Source organism: Python bivittatus, unplaced genomic scaffold (genome assembly GCF_059951505.1).
Source record: "Python bivittatus isolate LINGU-HERP-01145 unplaced genomic scaffold, Pbiv_v1 ctg000080_np1212, whole genome shotgun sequence".
Classification (NCBI taxonomy): Eukaryota; Metazoa; Chordata; class Lepidosauria; order Squamata; family Pythonidae; genus Python; species Python bivittatus.
This window is the reverse complement of record NW_028277035.1, coordinates 9479952-9500722: the sequence shown is the minus strand read 5'-3', so window position 1 is coordinate 9500722 and position 20771 is coordinate 9479952. Positions and strand designations below refer to the sequence as shown.

Sequence of the window (20771 nt, the reverse complement as noted above, 5' to 3'; positions counted from 1 at the left end):
GACTGTTTGGGTTGATGAAACCCATCTGAATATTGCCACCCTGCACCAAACTGGTGATTCTGACTAGGTGCCTGCAGACTATGAAGATCCAGATGGATCAAAACTAACTGAAATTAAGTTCCTGCAAGACAGAGTTGCTTCCTTCCTTGTCTTTCAAAAGGCTGTTAAAGCCATCTTGTTTCATCAAGCTTTCGGTAGGACCTGGGCTGCCCTTAGAACTTTTGTTAGAATCCATTCTATAGCATTTGTTTAGTTTTTATGATTTTGTACTAAGAACTTAGATATTTAAATATTTAAATGCTTGTATAAATAAACAAGTCAACCAAGCGGTTGAAACACAAGACCTGTCAAACAAACGAATAAAGGGATTTTAGTCAAAAGAATAAAGAGATTTGAGACACAGCAACTTTCACAGCCATTGCAAGCTTCTCCAGGAGGCTGCCTGTTGCATTTTCACTTCTTTCCCCCCCACCCCGCCTCTCAAGAAATATGTCTAGTTGACAATGAGGGAGAAGAGAGGGAGAGGCTAGTTCTTTATTGGAGTGCAGAAGAGATCAACTCTGGGGCCAACCTGAAAACCCTAGCCTGCCTTTGCAGGACAAACCATGTGAGACAAATGTACATCTAGCACATGAGACAGATGTTAGGATTACTGTGTGGTTGAACAGGTTAAAGAGTTTAATAGACATATTTGTATATGCCTATATATTGATTTTAAGCATTGTTGGACTTTTCTCTGGTCAGGAAAGAGTAGTTCTGCTATGATGCTAGAAAAAGGGGAAGTGTGTGGAAAAATAAATAATTAAAAAGGGATAGCAGATACAGTAAAGTTCTGCAAACTTCTGGATTGGCTATGCAAACTCTCCTCACTGTTCCTTCTTCTTTTACTGTAGGTCCGGTATCATAAAGGGATTGTCTTTTGGGGTGGAATACTTGCCTCCATGATAAGTAAAATCAACACAAAGACATATTCTTCATCTTGCATACACCTGCCTTAGATTATTGTAGCTGGCCTTAGGCAATTTCTCAAGGGCATTCCATAGTGCTTGCAATCTTTTGTCTTGGTCCTGAATGCTAAAAACAAAGAACAACATAGCTGAGATTAATTCCATAGCAAGCTAGGTTAGATTCCAGATAAAATATAGGGTCCTAAAATAAACTGGGGCTTTAAATCCCTATACCTAAAGCCTCAACCCATATGGACTCTTTTTTTTCCTTCAGGGTGATAAGGATAGCAGCACGGATGGGCAGGGAACCACAGAAGGAGGCATCTGCCTTGCTACTCTTAATTCTATACTTGAAATCTGTCACACTGCTGACGGGACAGCAATTGCTGGGAAAGCTGCCAGCGTAGTTCACGTTTTCCCTTCTTGTGAACATGGCCACTGCGTCCCTCTCATATAATGAAATGAGAGTTGTGGCAAAGTCTGGTTATATAGTCCTGAGGTTCAAGTCCCAGCTGGGATCCTTGGTGGTGATGCAGTATAGAAAACTGCAAAATAAATAGTAAAATAACACACAAAATACATCATGTTCATTCTGATAAAATAACAAAATGGAATTTCAGGCCGTTTCCCCTGCATCTGTCTTTTACTCAGGTCAGTAAGGTTTATTCCCAAGTAAACCTCTGCAGGGTTGCCATTTTATTTTATCTTCTAATTTGACAGTAGGAGGCAAAGCTGTGGATGGCCAGGAAGTCTGGCAACATGAACAATTGTTTCAGGAACTCACTTAGAGGCTTGAATCCATTCTTCATAAAGTTCAAAGGTCATGAGTGGTTCTGGCAACTCCCGAAGATATGACTTCAGTGCCCCTGTAGAAGATATACAAAAATACAGAATATGCTAAATAAAGCAAAGAGCTTTTCTTGATTCAAATGTATATCTTTTTCTTGTCCTTCCTTTGGCCTTGCACAATACTAGCAGACCAGCGGAAATCTTGCACAGCCTTCTGAACTAGAGGTAGAGGAACCAGTGTAAATAGACCAGCTTGATAAGTGGTAAGATTTCTTACCCTGTGGTTAAGCATTTGTATTAATGCAGGTTTTGAAAAATTCAAATCTTTGCAGTTATCTTGAATTCCTCTCCCCCACCTTTAATACTGACTTCAATTTTAATGTGTTTCAAATCAGTTTGTTTGAATTCTAATGAGAAACTTTTCATTTGCCTTAAATCCTGTGTGTTATGTGATGCAGAGGCTGAGCACATTTTAAGCTGCCAAAATATAAATCCAGAGCAAAGTAAAGCAACAGAGGACTTAACAGGCTTAAGAGCATGCCATCAAATAAATGTAATTTTTCCTACAGAAAAACAAAATGATTTCAAAAGAGGGAAAATGTTTTAAGATCTTTGAATCAATCATATAATTTGCAGTAGGAAAACGCTTTTTGGGATTACAAAAATAGATAACGTACTTCTCTAATGTAATAACTAGCAACTACTGACACATATGTCAAGAATGCAGAGTTGGGTATGTAGGAATAAGGACTATGTTCTGCAACAACGGAATGTATCAGTAGGTAGGGAGAAAACAACAGCACCCACAAAGTAGTTCAAAACCTGTCTGGGGATTGTTGAAGTTAGCACACATTGAACAAATCACCCAACTTCTCCATATCGTAAACTGGCCATCTGTATTTCTCCTGGGTCTGCATTTCTCACTGGAAGTGCCTTCACTTGTCCAAACACTTGTCATTCACTAGAAAGCCCATCTGATACGTTAAGGCAGTGATGCCCCTTACCTGCAATGGCATGAGGGTCTGCTGAATACTCCTGAACATCCACAACACAGCAGTCTAATGCTGCCTTAAGCTTCTTTAATTTGGAGGCAGAAGGAGCCACTCGGAACAGGCCCTGCAAACCGAAGAGGAGAAGCAAAATAAAAGCTGATGAGATGCTCATACTACTCACAAGCTCCACGACATATACCTGGGGCTTTATGACATAGGATTCTCTGAAAACAAGAGAATGAATGCTTTATTTAACCCCCCCCCCAGATGTTTTGTTTGTTCATGCAACTGATCTACCACTCCAAACCAGTGGGCTGTAGGTGACTTACAGAACCTCTAGTATAAAACATATAAAATTGAACCTTGAAAGAAAGAGCAGGCAACCCATACAGACCTCCTCCTGCATGCCACACTCAAGGAGCATAGTGACACAGGCCTCGATAGGGAAGGCAATCTCCCGGCCGCTGACAGCTAGGTGTTCCTCTAGGGGCTTCCCAAAGGAGGGCTTTTCGATCCAAGCTTCTGTAGAAGGCAGTTCAAAGAAGACACAACCAAAACAGAACAGGGTCACGAGCTACTTTGAGCTACCTTGAGCTACTCCATGTCACACTTCCTTCCTCCACAGCTCCTAACCACCACTGCATACACAGGGGTGGGGAAATCAGTAACTAGTCTTTGAGTTCCATTTAAGTGGCAGACCAAAAGCAATGAAACCCATCTGCAGTATTTTGCTCTCCTCCCATTAAGGTCTAGATTAGGGTTCCCCTAAATTCATTTATATATTTATAAGTATTTATATTGTTGTACGATTGTATCTCTCTAGGCATGTAAAAGATGAAAACAGATTAAATACAGCTTAAGTATAGTAAGAGAAAATCACAATTTTATCTTACTTTACACAATTCAGTTAAACTTTAAACAGTATAAAATGTTCTTAAGTGGTGAAACACCGTTATAGTAAAACAAATTAAATCAACTTGGTAAATAAACATCAAGATAGGAGCTCAGTCTATAGCAACAACAGATTCTGAAGGTAATCATATGAAAATATATTTTATGTACTCATCAAAAATTGATGATGTGCTTTTTCAGCTCCTATTACAAGAACGTTCAAAGTCATATAGATTGAACCAACCTATCACATCAATTTTTTAAAAATGTGGCTGTAATCTATATAACATCAGATGGTTTTTAATCTGTAAAATTAATCTAATGATGCAGCCTTTTTGAATGGTGCCAACTATAGCTAGGAATAACCACAACCAAAATGAAATAAAGATAGTCTATTATTAACTTTTTTTTAATACTTGATTTTTAATGGATTAGTTTATTTTAATTATTTATGGGGTATTTTTAATTGTTGATGGGGTTTTTGATTTTAACTGTGAGCCGCCCAGAGTCACCCGCTGCAGGGAGATGGGCGGCATACAAATGTAATAATAAATAAAATAAAAAAATAAAAAAACCTTTAGTATTTATCTGTGTATACATATGCACACAGGCACATTATACACATATATGTGTTCATTATGTTAAATTGATTTGATGACTTAGCATTTATATGATACTTTACACTTAATAAAGACATTTTTTTCAGTTCAAATAACCCTTTCTAGATAGTATCTATTATTGATGGCAGTATCATTGCTAGCCCTTGATACATAATTAACAGAATACAGGTAGTCCTTGCTTAACAACTGCCCTATTTAGTGACCGTTCAAAGTTACGATGACACTGAAAAAGTAATTGTATGACTGGTCCTCACACTTATGGCCGTCACGACGTCCCCGCAGTCATGTGATTGCAATTTGGCACTTCACAACTGGCGGGTGTTTATGAGCGTTGCAGCATCCCACAGTCATGTGATTGCCATTTGCGCACTTCACAGCCAGCTTCTGACAAGCAGAGTCAATGAAGAAGCTGGCAGTAAAATCACAGGTCATGGTCACGTGGTGTCTTGCTTAATGACCTGCAGTGATTCGCTTAACAACTGCAGCAGAAGTGAGGTTGTAAGTCTGCTGTGGTCTTGCTTAACGAGCGCATCACTTAGCAATGGAGTTGCCGGTCCCAATTATGGTTGTTAAGTGCCGACTACCTGTAGACCCTACTGAGTCCTTGCATTTTAGAATAAGGAGGTGGTAATCAGCTTCAAATGGTAATATATCATTTTTGGGTATTCTGGCTGCACAGTATTATTAACTGAATGAATGAGCCAACAAGAGCAGAATGGAAGTTTATGGGTGTCATACTTGATAGAGAACTGAACCACCCTGAGAGAAACAATAAGATTCACGTTATCTGAAAAAAGAGTAGATAATGTGTCTTGTATAATAAGTGGCAGTGGTAACCTGAGAACACGCAGCTCCATACTTACCCTGCTGTGCTTTGATTTGAGGCAACACATTCTGCAAAAGTGCTAATGACTTTCTGTGGTACTCTGCTTGCACTTCTATTAACTGGGAGAAAAATAAATTGGGGTGAAGATTGTAAGAACACATTATCTAGAATGCACCATGTTTTTACAAAGGGGAGGGGAAGGAGACCCAAGAGGGACCAAGAGTGTTAAAAGCCAAGTTTTCTGATACTTACAGTCTGAAAATAGTTTGCATAGTCTATCTCTTTGGCCACAAAATTGTACATGTCAGCTGAGAGCTGATCCTGCAGGAAGCACAGAAAAGCAGAAGTTATAACTCAAACTCACTACAACACCTGAAGTATTGCTAGATGCTCCTTGACTTTACAGAAATTCAGATCAAGTTTAAAGTACATCCAAAGTAGTAGAGAAATGCTAACTGGATTGCAATTTACAGTGCTGATATTTATTTATCTGTTTGAGACAAATTAGCGAAATACACAATAATCTAGTTTAACCCTCATTTCACCGCATTTCCTGATTATGTGCCCTCCCAAATACCAAGTTTACACATACTGTATAATAAATAATGGATTTGCAGCTAGTTTCTGGCCATCTTCCGTAAGTCATTTGACTAGAAGGAAAAGAGGAGGAGAAGAGGGGTACCCTGCAAATCTCCACTCTGTTTGCTGCCTCCTCCATCTCTTCCCTGAGAGCATCCGCTTTGGCACCCGAAGGCTGCAAGTTGCTTGACAAACCTGAAGACTTGGCTGACTGTTGCCATCTGCAGGAGAGAGAAGAACAAGCACGTTAGCTGCTGCTGAAGCCTGTTCGGTGGGATACAGCAGCTTTCTCAGCACTGCTCCTTCCTGCCTTGCCAAAACAATGTAAGACCATGTCACATGGAAGGGGCACACTTTAGCTTCCCCACTGCCATAAGCACAAGCTAATTTTAAGACTGAAGGCACTTCTGTTAGCATGCACCATTATACCCTTTCAACCAGGCACTCCTCCTTAGGAAAGAGTAGCATAAGAACTGGACTTAAGGGTTGCTGCCAACATCTTCAAGTGCTTATCCCTCAGAGGGATTTTTCCTCCATATAAATGTCAGCTCAGTGTCTTAGTAATTTCAAGTTTCTCCATTTTTAAGGCAATATCAAAGCTCTTTCAGAATGTATGGGGCAAAAATAGTTGATTTTTGAGGAGCACCAAGAAAGAAAAGTTATGTGTGTATTTTCAGACACATAGTGTCACTACCCAGCTTGACTGAGGCCACAGTAACACTAGGAGGCTTTTATTTGTTTTACTTATTTCAATCAGTGAAAATCTCAGCAGCTGATTCCACAACTGGAAGGTGGGAAAGAGAGCAATGCTTTTGGCTTAGCCAGAGCAAATATTCTGGCTAATAAAGTATGTTGAAGCAACCATGTCTAAGTCAATGCAAACCTGAACATTAACTCTTCCCTGAACAGTAAAGATAGAAAATCTATGATAGGCTATTGCAAGGAGAATGAAATTCCTCCTGTCCTCTTTTCTTTGGGACTTTGAAAGAAAACTCTTTGGACTAGAACAGCAGAGACAATAGATCACTATTTTAATTGACTCTGATAGTGATCTACAGAGTTCCATTGTCTCTGCTGTTCTAGGAATAAGAAGAGGAGAATGGGACTGACTACTGGAGATCTCTCAGTGACTCCAGCTATATAGGTGAAAAGAGATGCCTTATTCAAGTTGCCCTTATCCCACCTACAGAGGGTCCATATTGCTCCACCCTGATGATGTTCTGGAAGGCCCTAAAAGCCTGGTTGTTTCCCCAGGCCTTGGGTAGGATGGTAACGAGCCCCTGTAACATTCTGTTTTGTTTCGCATTATTATTCTTTTTCTGGATGCATATCTCTTTGTTCTTTCATTCTATTGTTCTAGCTTTTTTATAATGTAAAGTGCCCAGAGTTGCTGCGAGTTGGGCGTTTTTTAATCTATGCAAATAAATACATCTTTGAGGAAGCTTTTCCCCGATTTTTTAAAATCAAAGGCCAGCACTAATAGACTTTCCCCTGCCCCACAATGGCCATTGCCGACCGAAACCAAAGCCTGGTGGAGAGAACACATACTTGTACAATCCCAATCTATAAATGACAGGAGACAGGTCAGTCTAGCATGAAACTCCATCTGGGATGGATTTTCTTTTTCAATTCTGAAAGCTGCCCTAAGGAAACTTGTTCTAAAAACTAGTCCAGCAATAAAAACAGACACATGAAGCAAATAAGGACTTGGCATTGCAAAGGCAACTGAGAAAGAATATTTCTCTTACCTTGTCCTTGATGAATCCATGTCCAGAACTAATTTTGCTAAGTGCTTCCTCTGTTTTTGAATATTTGGGATTTCTACCTGAAGTAATTTTTTTTGTAAAAAAAGAAAGTTATACAGGGAATATGTATAAAGAACAGGACTGCATTGCAAACTCCATGTACTGAACTTAAATGCCATTATAGTAAATTTGCAGGCCTAGCATCAGAGACAATGCCAGTACCATGGACAGCTCCTGTCCCACCAGAAGTCTCAGAGGGCCAGCAAAAGAACTTGCCACCATTGTCTTCACAATAGCTGCTGGTACTTAAGGGACAGAACTGAAACAGAAGGCCGCCTCCACCTAGAACAGGCTCCACAATCTTATGTTCTCCACATGTGGCATTTTGATTACCATAAAGCACAGTCCGGTGGCCATGCACCCTGAAAAGTCTCAGAACCTTCTGGCCCATTACATCAAAAAAGCACAAGGAAAGGCAGGAGTGGGACAGGGCAGGGGAGAGAATGTAGCTCTGCAATTCCTGTCCCACAATACCAGTAGCAGAGAATAGTTAGTAGAATTTCACATACATACATATGAAAGACAGAAAACTGGATTAATGACTGCCCTGTTTAGTGACTGTTTGAACTTATGAGGGCACTGAAAAAGTAGTTTTATGACTAGTCCTCATGACAGTCGCAGTGTTCCCATGGTCATGTGATTAAGATTCAGGCGCTTTGTAGCTGGCGAGGGTTTACAATAGTCACAGAGTCCTTTGGTCATGTGATCACCATTTGAAAGCTTCACGGCCAGCTTCTGACAAACAAAGTCAATGTAGAAGCTGACAGGAAGTCACAAGTCATGGTCATGTGATGTTTTGCTTAATGACCACAGGTGATTCACTTAATGACTGCAGTGGAACTGACGTCATAAGTCTGGTGCAGTCACATGTTTCACTTAATGTCCATGTTGCTTAACAATGAGTTGCTGGTCCCAATTGTGATCATTAAGTGAGGGCTACCTCTACTAGTTTTTGCAGGATAAATCCAGGAGCAATTAAACAGACAATATCCCCATAAATTAACTGAAAACAAATTGTGAGGACACTCTCTGCTTAGTTCCTCTGTGAAGTACCTTGCAGATGATACAATAAGCCCTAAGCAAGCCATGGATGGTCACTTCTGGCTTTGCTACTCACAGCAATAAACATGGCTCATCTGGTACTTGAACACCAGGTTAGGATCAGTTGCATTTTTTTCTACTTGGTTGTGAATTTATCTTCTTACACAGACTACCTTGTTAATTCTCTTAATTCATCTCGTTGATATGGTACTACTTCCCCTCACCCTAGCACCCAAACTCCAAGAGGCCAAAGGCCACAGGTATTTGATTACAAGCAGATCCTGAAATGCCTCCTGTTCTCAGACCCTGCTAGAGGTCCAGTGATATTTATACCAAACCATCCCCTAAGGGCCCAGGGCAGAGACTCACTTTGAAGTAGACAACTCTTACCTCTGCCAACACAAACAGTGGCTCAATCACATCCCTTTCAACTTGCAGCTCAAAGTGGATGAGCTCTTGAGCTAGCTTGTCTTCTGCTTCTCCACATAATTTCAGCATCTTCCTGCAAGGAGAAACAGGCAGTTCTCAACTGGAAAGGCAAGCAATGGATCAAGAGAACAGTTAGTCCAAGAGTGGTTCCTCAGGAGCAGGGCAGGGGAGATGTCTAACATTAAACATGTGCCATTCTTTAGACTCAGAAAGTTGCAGAGCAAGGCGGCTTCCATGGCTTGTAACATTTTCATATTTTTGTTGTGATTTCATTGCACATTTTTTTCCATTGAAAAGTCACTTTCAGTAATAAATAAATAATCAGTAAAAATAATGGGTGGTAGAAAACGGCTACATGCTGTTCCAGGCTTCATGCTCTGATTTATCCCTTGATTTATCTGACAGGTTGCATGCTGGAAATCGATCACAAAGGACTGTAAAGTCCTAAGCTAAAGAGGTCGGTAGGAAAAAGCAGTGGCTTATTTACAATTAGTAGAAGCAATGGGCGGAGGGGTAAATTATTCATCAGAAACATTGACTTTGTGGCTGTAGTTTTTCTTTCCGAATGTGATGATTCGTACTTGTGAGCTGTTTCCCCTTTGAAAGGAAAGGCTGGAAATAAGGCTCATAAAATTAATCAATTCAACCTTACCGCAAGCATTCAACATGTTTTCAAATGAACCAATTCCACAAATGGGGGAACTTTATTGTGAGTGAAACACCTTCCTTGCTCCTCCCCTCCCAAAGTGGTACCTTTTCCACAGACTCTGGACTGGGATCTTACCCAAGCAGGGAGTCATCTCCTAGGATAGCTGAACCCTCCATCAAGCACTGAGCAAGTGACGTCAAAGGCAATTTCTTCTGCAACAAAAGCAACTGTTGTATGATTTTTTTAAAAAAAAGAACCAGTAACATCCCTCACTCAAAAAACACTATTTCCACACAACCAATATTTTATTGGATTTATCTCTCACTCAAAAAACACTATTTCCACACAACCAATATTCTGAACCATTCACGTCCCACAAAACTCATAGACATTCATACACACATGAAATTGGAAAGCCCCTTGAAAGGATTTTCTCATCTTAATTCCACTGCCTTCTCTTTTCAAGGGAAAAGAACTACTCCCTGCTGCAAGGGATACAGGGATCTCTCACCGAGCGCTTATCAGAATCTGATCCCTGCTGCCCCTGAAGACATGCCGTCAGCTTCTTGTGTGTGCTGTGGGAGACCTGCTTCACCAGCTCCAAACGCTTCTCCACCTGTGGATGGACATCTCACATATCAAATCAGAAAAACTTATCCTCAGCTCCCAGCATGCAACTCTCCTCAAAGTAAATCCTCCTCCTCAAAGTAAATTGCTCATCAAAGTAAATCCAAGCCATGCATGGACAACCTTACAGACCTTTTCATAATTCAGTTCTAATTTGCTTTCAGAAACAGCTTCTTTTAGAATTATGCAAAATGAATGAACACATCCCTGTTCCTCCTTAAAACAGGAATAACTCTAATGCCTAGACTAATGTATTATGTTAGGCCATAATATGGTTGTGTGAGTAAATACATCCTGACTTAAGGAAGTAAAGCAGAGTTTGTTGTTAGTTTACTGATTACAACTGATCAGCAAAAGTAGGCACACATGGCTTCTTTGTGGTTTCTTGGCTTATTCCTTATTTGTTGTTACTCATCCAACCCCCAATTAATGTACAGAGCTACAAGGGAAGAGCAGCTTTAAAAAAGGAAACAATAACACAAAACCAGTATCAGCAAACAAGCCATGATTGCTTTGCTTATGTGCCATATTGATGTATCAATAAAACCAAGAATCATACATTAAAACAAACTGTGACTTAGCATGAACTGTAACACTTAACATGAACAGCCCATTTGTCTTTTCCTATTCCAATAATATGTAAACTATTGCAGTTAGTAAACTAATTCAACAGGAAACAAGGAGACAATTATTTTAGCATTCATTTTAATTAAATGCCTTAAAATAGAATTTGAACTTTGTTAGCCTGCATAAATATGTATTACATTTATCTACTTCTTATTGCTTGTTTTGCCTTTACCTACCCCAATAATAGTTTCTCTCTCAATGAATAGAGTCATAAAAGGTGAGTTATAAAATGATTTATGAGGCACTAAAGAGCAACAGATAAATCCTGGGGAGAAGTGAATCTGGCTTGGGGTTAATGAAAGCCATCATCAGGACTAGAACTTGGAAAGCCAAGAATGTCAAGGCTATTTTTCACTTTACATTTTGTATCAAAAATAAATATCAATACAATTAAATGTACCTCTTGAAAGGCACGTACACTGAAAATTTAACATATGTAGCAAAGGTTGGACTCCTACTTTTAAGTATTTCATGGCTGACATGGAACTTGGTATATGTGAATCTTGTATTTTCAGGTAGCTTACTAAATTATATGTCTAAAATAAGAGTCAATGCTTTGTATCTTGAGTAGACTGTGCACTAGAAACACATCAATTTAAAATCTAATTAGAGACAGGAATGACATACAGTGACAACTTTATTGTAGTTTCTCTCAAAGAACTATGGAGCTGGAAGGAACTACAATCAGCATTTGCTCAACATGTGCCTGCAAATGGTTATCTAAGGACCATCTGTTCAACCTGTATGATCAGGCAGCATTGCGATGCTTCATGTCCCATCCATTAAGCAGGGGGTGGGACCTAGGAAGCATACTTTCTCTGTCACAGAACCTGCCCTCTGGAACACCATCCTTCCCCCGCTCTATTAAGATACATCTGGCCTCCACTTTGGCCATGTTCAAAAGAACTCTGAAAACCTGTACGTGGGTCCTGCATGTTAATTATCTTTTAATGGTTGCTTTTCCTCTGCCATTTGGGTGGATTTTTTAAAAAATTGTATTGCATGATTGATTTTGCTGTATATGGCCTTGAGTTGTTGTAGAGTTGCCAGGGCATGGGGCAAGTGCATTGAAATATGAACAGGTATTTGTGGAAGGCTGGCCTAGATAATGCAGGCAATTAATAAAAAATGCATGCATAAAAATTAGACTTAGGTCAGCCATATGACCCATTAAATAAAAGTTGGGCCAGTCATAAGTCCTCAAGTTATTCCTACTGACCATCTGTTTTATCTTCAGAAATCTCTGAACAGGAACATAAGGCCCAGGCAGAACATACACAAGCAGCTATCACAATGGCAGGAGTCACAGATGTCCATGAGACAAAAATACAATGGACTTAATTGCATTTGTTCTGTGTGACCCAACCTACACATGAATGGCCTAATATATGGAAAGAACCGTTTTTTAAAGTAGCTTTCCCCAAAAGGATGTTCCCTCAAAAGCTTTGGATAGGAATACCTATAATCTCAGCCAGCATGGCCATTAGCCAAGTTGACTGGAGTTGATGGGAGATCAATTCCCCCAAAATTTGGAGGCTACCATACTAGGGAAGGCAGCTTTAGAGATAGGGTCAGTCTAATCTTATTTTAGAGACATAATATATTATCATATATCTCCCTAATGATTGAATCTAATTGACCCCAACACAGAAACCAGAATCTTATGGGAATGTAATTCTTCGAGAATCAGAGGAAGCATTAAAACAGCCACTTAAGCAATATTTAGGGGTCACACTGGATTTTTCTTATAAAAAACAAGATGCCCCTAGAAGCTACAGTATCTGCAGTACAAAAATCTACATCATAGATAATCTTTAGGTATATGATCCATAAAAAGAAAACCATTATCTTGATCAGGGACAGGTTTCAGACACCTCTTCTATAAACAAAGGGTACAACAGAACTCAGAAACATATTCAGTGAGGCTTCTTTGGAGTTAGCCTTTCTTGAAAGTAACATTCACTAGAAAGATAGTAATAGACTCCATGATGTCTAAGACTTGTCAAAAGCATATCTGCATTCAGCAGAAAGTTTAAAAAATAACTTTAAAAATAAATATAATTTAATATTTCCTACTAATTAGCTTTCTAACTCAAATAGAGTTCAAATACGCATCAGTAGAGATGTTTTTTAATATTATTAGAGACAGTATCTGCATGACACCCTACCTTTCCCTAAAAACATCAACTTTATCCTTGATATCTTTGTCCTTCTTGGTCCCACTAACTTGTATTTGCAAGACTGTTTCTCTATTTCATGCATGGCATCATGTAAAATATCAAACAATGGCACATGTAAGTTATCAGGAAAAAATAGCACAGTACCTGCAAAAGATCTTCACTCAGAACTTCAGTTTTCTCAGCCCTAAACCAAAAAGAAAACATGATAATTCAAGCTGACATAATCAGAAGTTTGCCACAATATAAAAATGAAATTTGAGACTCAGAAACCTGGAGGCGGCCAAAAAAGGGAACAGCCTTCAGGGTTGATTGGAACAGAAACCACTGTACCTAGGATAGGACAAAACCATTGTATTGCCTGGTGATGCTGCTAGTAACCTGACTAAGGTTGATTGCAACATATATAATTCCCATAGCAATTGAGAGTCAAACTTTTAGACATTACACTTATTTACTGATGCCCTTATCTTTCATGAACTTCATGAAACTATAGTTGAAATGGACTCTGGATTCTGGAAAATTTTAACGTCTGCAATGTGGGGTCTAGTGACAGAATTCAGGTCCTTATCTTCTTAAAGACTTCTGACAGTATCAAACAGTTCTACAAATTTCCCTTAATATTTAGGAATTCTAACTAGTAGGACGTTTTTCCTAATATTCAAATGGAATCTTTCCTGTGATTCCCACAAATGATTGCAGTTCTATCCCACTGGAGCTACGCTTCATCTTTTTGTAGACAGCTCTCAGACCTTTCCCTCTTTCTCAAGCCTCAACACATTCAGCACTTTTAATCATACCATAGAGGATCTGGATTTTCAGATTCTCCACCCGCATTCTGATCATCTTCTGGAAATGTACATCCTACAGTGTGCTCTCCAATACTCAATACTCCAAATCCAAGCAGACCAGCTCCATTTTTCTGTGAGCAGTGCACACATTTTATTGACTTTGGAACATAGTATGGAAAAAGAATTTGCAGAGAGTCTTAAAGCAAGATCTTGCCACTTCTCAAAAGGCGATTCTACCTATATTGTTAGGAACTTTAATCAAGAGGTAGGAACTGCAGCATAGGAAAGGATGCCTCTTCATACCAATATCAGAATGGGTCAAGAGGTTACTCATCCTTTCTTCTCCTTGCCTACTTCTAGTCTTCTAAGTCAGATTTGCTTTCTGATCCTAGAGTCAGAGGGATTCTAATTTGTCTACTCCTGACTCCAGACTATTTTTCCTTTGCCTGCCTTCAGATTTACAAGCATGTAAGCCACACACATATTCTAAAGAAATATAATTGTATAAAGTCTTCCTCACATTAATTTGGTACACATGCATGAATTGTTAAGGCAGTCCAATTTTTAGCATTAATCTGGAAATCTGATCCTTAAAGAAAATTGAACTGAATAAATTTTGAGGACAAACTGATTTTTTTTTCCCCCAGGAACACATGGACTTGAAAAAGAAGTGCTTTTTTTGTTCCGTGACTATCATTCTTCAGAAGTAATATTTGAATGTTAATTTTGCAGATCAAATACTAGTTTCAAAGTTCAAAGACACCTACAAAATTGCATGTTAAATTCCAACTGCAATCTGTCCAGGTTTAAATTGTGACATTTGGCTGAATGTATATCAAGACTGCTTTTAAACATTATTATTGTTTCTGTTCCAATAAAAATAAGTCTACTGATGGAATTTTTATCTTTTGCTTGAACAAAAAGAACTGTCTGATGGATTGAAACAACAATCCTTAATTTACTCCACCAATCTGTCATCTAATATAGCCAGGCAAATGTCCTTGAATGATTCAAAAGTGAGGAACTGTTGCCAGATTTAGAAATCCTCAATATATATTTACCTCTGTACATTCCTAGGTATCATGGTTAGCAGCCACTAAGATCTATTGTTCCATAACAATATTCAATATTTATGTCTATAGCCAACACCCCTACATTTTTGGTAGAAAACCCTTAATTTATGTGTGCAAAAAGTGCTTCCTTTGGCATGTGTTTGTTTGGGTAGACTGGATTCTGGTGAAAAAAACCTATATATTTATATATTGACTTCAAAACCTTGAAGTTGTCTCCCCAATTTTAACTTCTCATATAAGCTAAAAAGCCCTAAACATACGTATCTCTATCAAAAAAATGCTCCACCCGGTCTCATCGTTCAGTGCGCAAACATTAATAAAGTAATCTACTACTCTGTCCACCTTCTCTAGTCCAAGTTTTCCCATCCTCCAGCTTGGTGCCTTCCTGATCTGTTGGTACTACAATCCATTGGAAAAGGCTACTCTACCCATACTTGATCACCTAACTTAAATAACAACATTATCACTGCAAATCAAGATGGCTTTAGGTAATTTAAATATTCCTTTTCCTGTCTGTCAGTGTCTTGAAACAGTTCCTTTCTCATATCTTTTTAGTAATAATATATATAACACCTCCTCTATCCTTTATTTCTAGACCACTAATGCCCATTATGATTTCCCAACAGAGATCCTCCCATTACAACAAATTAATATTTACAGCTAACTGAAAAATCTGAAGTCTGAAATCTTCACACTTTTGCTTGAATAAAGATCCTTTACCAACTAAAAGTTTTCTAAACACCTTATGGCAATTCTCTAACAGCTGGGATGAGTAGGCACTCTTTCTTCAAATAGAAGTGCTATATATTGATGTTTGCCAAATTCACATCTATCAAAAGAACTTTTTATCCCCTTCTCTCCCACTACCAAAAACCACTGGTTGTTAGCTACTATTATTCCAGGGAGTAAGCCAATTTTAAATATTTTAAAAATAGAAACAATTGAAAAATAGACTTAAAGATGAAAAATATCCAAAACATTAAGTCCAATATGAGGAGTGTGAAAAATGAATTGGAGAGATTTAATGAATCAGAAAGTTTCTGGATCACTGAATTCCACCAGCATGCTTTGTTATAAGCTAGAAACTGACCACTGTGGGGACTACTGAAGCATGTAATCAATATACCAACGTATATGATAGTCCTTCGGGTTTGAAGAAGACATGCTGATGTACAGTTCATTTGTGGACATGGAGGTTGCTCTGCAGTCCCAGTCTGGAAGTGCAGAGTCTAGTACAACGAGGGCACTGGAAGTCCACTGTTGTAGTAACTGTGGGTGCTATTCTATGATGCTGCTTATGGGTTTTTATAAATTTTTGGTGGCGCCTGTCTTCAAAGCCAGTGGAGGCTTCATAGCACAGGGCTTGCCAGTGGGCTCTGTCAGCAGCCACAGCTTATAGTTCCCTTGGCTGGATGTCACAGTAGCATAGGGTTTCTTTCACAGTGTCTTTGTAGTGCTTGTGTGGTCGACCTCAAGGTCTCTTCCCAGACTCCAGTACACTATAAAACAATTGGTGAGGCATATGGTGGTCATCCATTCTGATGATGTATTCCACTCACCACATCTTGACTCTGATAACCAGGGACTCAATGCTGGTGGACTCCACGCTATCTAAGACCTCCAGGTTGGAGACATAGTCTTGCCAATGAATGCTGAGGATGGAGCGGAGAGTGTGCATGTGAAATTTCTCCATTTGTTTGATGTGCCTTTGGTACAAAGTCCAGGTCTCACATCCATATAGGAGAGAAGGGATAACCACAGCTCTGTAGACTCAGCATTGTGGAGATATGGATGTTGTGTTGATTGAATTCTCTAGTATGCAGCCACCCCAATGCCTGGCTGGCCTTGCCGATCCTGGAGTCACTTTCTTTGTCCAAAGACCCATAGCTCGAGATGATGCTTCCCAAGTATTTGAAGCTATTTACATTTGTCAGCTGGGTGTCATCAACAGTGATTTTTAGTTCTACAGGGTTGGAGATCATCTGCCACAATGGGATAAGATATCATCAATATGCCGATGATACCCCATTATACATCTCTATACCGGGTGACTTGAGGGATGCTGTGACCACCCTTTCATGGTGCCTGGAGGCTGTGGGGGATGGGGAACAAGCTTCAGCTGAACTCTGGTAAGATGGAGTGGCTGTGAATTAGAGGCCCCTCTGTATCCAAGAATTTACCATCTTTGGTTTTGGATGGGTCGCATTGCCCCAGATAGACCTAGTGCATAATCTGGGGGTCCTCCTGGACTCACAACTGCTTGAGGAGCAGGTGGCAGTTGTGGCCAGGAGGGCCTTTGCCCACCTTTGTGTAGTGTGCCAGTTACGGCCTTTCTTGGATCAGGAGGCTCTCTGGTCAGTCACTCATGCTGTGGTCATCTCTCGGTTAGACTAGTGCAATGTGGTGTACATGGGGCTACCCTTGAAGAGTATCTGGAAGCTACAGCTGGTTCAAAATGCAGCTGTGCAGATGAAATTAGGTGCCCCTAGGATGGCACATGTAACACCTTTGCTGTGGGAGTTGCATTGGGTGCCAGTTTTCTTCTGGGTCCAGTTCAAGGTGCTGGTTATCACCTTTAAAGCCCTACATAGCATGGGCCCAAGTTACCTGAGAGACCATCTCATCCCTTATCATCAACCTGTCCCACCTGGTCAGGCAGAGAGGACATGTTGTGGACCCTGTCAATGAGAGAATGTCAGCTGGCAGGACCCAGGAGGAGAACCTTCTCTACCATTGCCCCTGCCCTTTGGAATATTCTTCCCCCAGAGGTGCAGTAGGCCCCTACCCTCCTGGCTTTCCAAAAAGGTTTAAAGACCTGGCTTTGCCAGTCTGCCTGGGGCAATATGGGCTGTAGCCGTCCTTGGGGGTGGTTAGCACCCTGATGACACTCCCTTGAATTATCTGCCAACTCGCCAACTTTCTTGGAAGCTATTTATTATTAGGACTGTTTTATATTGTATTTTAATGAATTTTATCTCTGCTGTAAACTGCCCAGAGTCATTTCAACGAGATGGGTGGTGACAAATTTGATAGATAGATAGATAAATAGTATTTCAGTCTTGTTCAGGCTGATAGTCAGGCTGAAGAGCATAGCAACGTCTAAGAATTTGTTCAGCATCAACTGTAAATCACTGTCTTTGTGTGCCAGGACTGCACAGTCATCAGCAAAGAGGATTTCTTGGATGACTGTATGGAGTCATTTCGTCCATGCATTCAAGTGGTGAAGGTCAAAGAGAGAGATGTCCAATCAGTACCTGATGTACACTCCCTCCTTCAGACCCTGGACAGCATGTGACAACATGCAAGCGAAGAATGATTGAACAGGCCTGGGGCTAGTACACAACCCTGTTTTACCCCACTAGAAATGGAAATGCAGCCGATGTATCACCGTTGTAAAGAACCTGTCCTGTTATTCCATTGTGGAGTAGCTGAATCAACTTCATGAACTTCCTCAGACATCCACAATGTCTCAGGATGATCCAGAGAGCCTCCCTGTTTACAGTGTCAAATGCCTTTGTCAGGTCAATGAAGAGAGAGTAAAGAGTCTGCTCAATGCACTTCTCCTGGCCTTGTCTCATGGCAAATATCATGTCTGCTCTACTCTGTTCTGGGTGAAAGGCACACTGCATCTCTGGGAGGTTCCTTTCTGAGACAGTGACAAGTCTGTTCAGGAGAACATGGGCAAAGATCTTGCCTACAACAGACAGCAGTGAGATATCCCTGTGGTTTCTGCAGTCTGATTTGCTTCCCTTATTTTTGTAGAAGTCACAATGAGGACATTATGGGAGTTGTCAGACATCTCCTCTGTGGACCAAATGTCTTCCAAGATATCTTGGAATGCCTGTAAGGTGTTTGGGTCTAGTGCTTTGTAGATCTCAGCAGGAACACCATCCTGTCCTGTTGCTCTGAGTTCATCTGCGAGATCCTTTTCTTGATCTCACCAGTAGAGTTTGGCAGGTCTAGGACATCCAAGACTGGCAGCTGAGGCATCTGCTGTAAGACATCACGATCAACTGTGGACGGCCTATTGAGTAGGTTGGAAAAGTGTTCAGTCCAGTGGTTTTTCAGTCCTTCCTGGTCTTTGATCAGGCTTGACTCATCAGATGACAGCAGGGGGGAACATCCTGATTTAGGAGTACCATAAACTAACCTTATGGTGCCAAAGAACTCTCTGGTGGCATGCTTGTCTGCATAGTGTTCCACCTGCTCAGCCTTCCTCTGCCACCACTCGTCCTGCATTTCTTGCAGTTCCATACCAAAGTAGACATAAAAAAAGTAATGAAATCAGGTTTGTGATCATCTTTTTGGTTTTTTTAAAAGTGTAGCCTCATAAGACAAGAACACTGTATTTATTGTATTTTAAAAACATATTCATCCATAATCTACTTTCTTGATAAAAGATCATGCTCTTGAAAGAACTGAGTGAAGGATGTCCCAAGGAATTTATCAAAAGTGCAAAAAACAGCAAGCTTGCTGTACCTGCGTCTTTTACAAATGAAAAAGTTGTATTAAAATTGGATTAAAATAATGTTTTTTAAAAAATTCTAAACTATAAAGATACACAAGGGAAACATGAAGAAGGTAACACCCCAAAACAGTATAGGAGGTTGATTCAATCTGATAAATTTCTCCATGTAATCTATATGAGCATGTGGAGAAAAGGATATGAAAATTGAACCAAGTGATTTTTCCATTTATTAATTTAGACACATTTCTATCCCACCACAATCAAAAACTCTTGGCGACTTATACAGAATATAAAAAGACCAGGTAAAATATCCATTGTAATAAGCCATACAAACTTCACAAATAACAATAAAAACAACACAGACAACCACAAAAGTGACAACAAGAAAAATGAAAGTAAACATGGTGTTATAAAATCAAAAGAAGGTTCTCTGAAACAATGTCTTCAACAACTTCTGAAATGTCAGCAAAGAGAGGGCTAGCCTGACTTCCATGGGGATGCTGTTCCACAGTTGTCACTGCCACAGAAAAGCAGGGCCTTCCCTCACTTCAGTCCCCTAAATCTCCTGAAAATATGGGATGTTTTTCCCTAAATGATCTAATTGGTTATGTTATAAAGGCTTTATAGGTCAAAGCCAGTACTTTAAATTTTGCATGAAAACCAACCAGTAACTAGTGTAGGGTCTGCAAAATCTTTTATAAGCTCTAAATGCCAGGAGCCTGAAAGTACGTGGGCCACTGCATTTTGGACCAACTGTAGCTTCTGAGCAGCAGCCTAAACTACAACCCCAAGTACAACACATTACAATAGTCTAACAGGCTGCTGATGAGGGCATGAGTTACTGTGGCCAGGTCATGTCACAACTAGCACACCAACTAAAGCTGGACATGGATGAAGGAGCCATGAATCCAGAAGGATCCCAAGTCACAAATCTGCTCCCTGATGCATAGTGCTTGTTCATCAAAGGATACTGTGGTGGTGACAAAGAATTCTGATGTATCACTTTTGACTTTCTAGGATTTAGCTTCAGTCTGTTCTCTCCTGTTCAGATCCTGACAGCCTCCAGATACTGGATAGTGATGTACAGTTGAGTATCATCAGCATATTAAGCCCCAAACCATCAAAAAACCACCTTCAGCGGCTTCATAGAGATATTAACAAGCAGGGGACAACCACTGTGGCATCCCACACATCAAGGGCCACTGGGCCACTCTCTCCTCCTCTCTCCCACACTGGAATGATCCACTGAGGAATGTGTAGAAGTATTGCAAAACTATGTCTCTTATCCCCAACCTCTGCAGATGGTCCAGTAGGATAGCATGTTGAAGGTATCAAACCCTGCTGAGACTAGGATGGGTGCACTACTCCCATCCATGAACATAGTCATCTATGTTCAGCCAACTAAAGTTCACTGCCAGTGAAGGCTGGTTCCTTAGGACA

The 20771-nt window shown here is 40.1% G+C and overlaps 1 protein-coding gene across 9 annotated transcripts in view; it reads right to left on the bottom strand.

Moving 5' to 3' along the window:
- The window catches only part of ARHGAP44 (Rho GTPase activating protein 44), a 118103-nt gene that overhangs the window by 27955 nt on the left and 69377 nt on the right, over nucleotides 1–20771 (bottom strand). For 8 of the 9 annotated variants that reach the window (XR_015794694.1, XR_015794695.1, XR_015794696.1 and 5 more), the window contains exons 2-13: nucleotides 13147–13186; nucleotides 10080–10184; nucleotides 9704–9780; nucleotides 8881–8992; nucleotides 7393–7469; nucleotides 5748–5865; nucleotides 5318–5386; nucleotides 5103–5184; nucleotides 3123–3250; nucleotides 2741–2852; nucleotides 1732–1813; nucleotides 994–1074 (exon numbers count right to left, since the gene is read on the bottom strand). Coding sequence is in view for 5 of the 9 variants with exons in the window: in XM_088133487.1 (XP_087989613.1) it covers nucleotides 994–1074; nucleotides 1732–1813; nucleotides 2741–2852; nucleotides 3123–3250; nucleotides 5103–5184; nucleotides 5318–5386; nucleotides 5748–5865; nucleotides 7393–7469; nucleotides 8881–8992; nucleotides 9704–9780; nucleotides 10080–10184; nucleotides 13147–13186 (1083 nt within the window). In the remaining 4 variants the exon portion in view is untranslated. The remainder of the gene's footprint in view (nucleotides 1–993; nucleotides 1075–1731; nucleotides 1814–2740; nucleotides 2853–3122; nucleotides 3251–5102; nucleotides 5185–5317; nucleotides 5387–5747; nucleotides 5866–7392; nucleotides 7470–8880; nucleotides 8993–9703; nucleotides 9781–10079; nucleotides 10185–13146; nucleotides 13187–20771) is intronic. The other variant, XM_088133485.1, reaches the window with a different exon arrangement.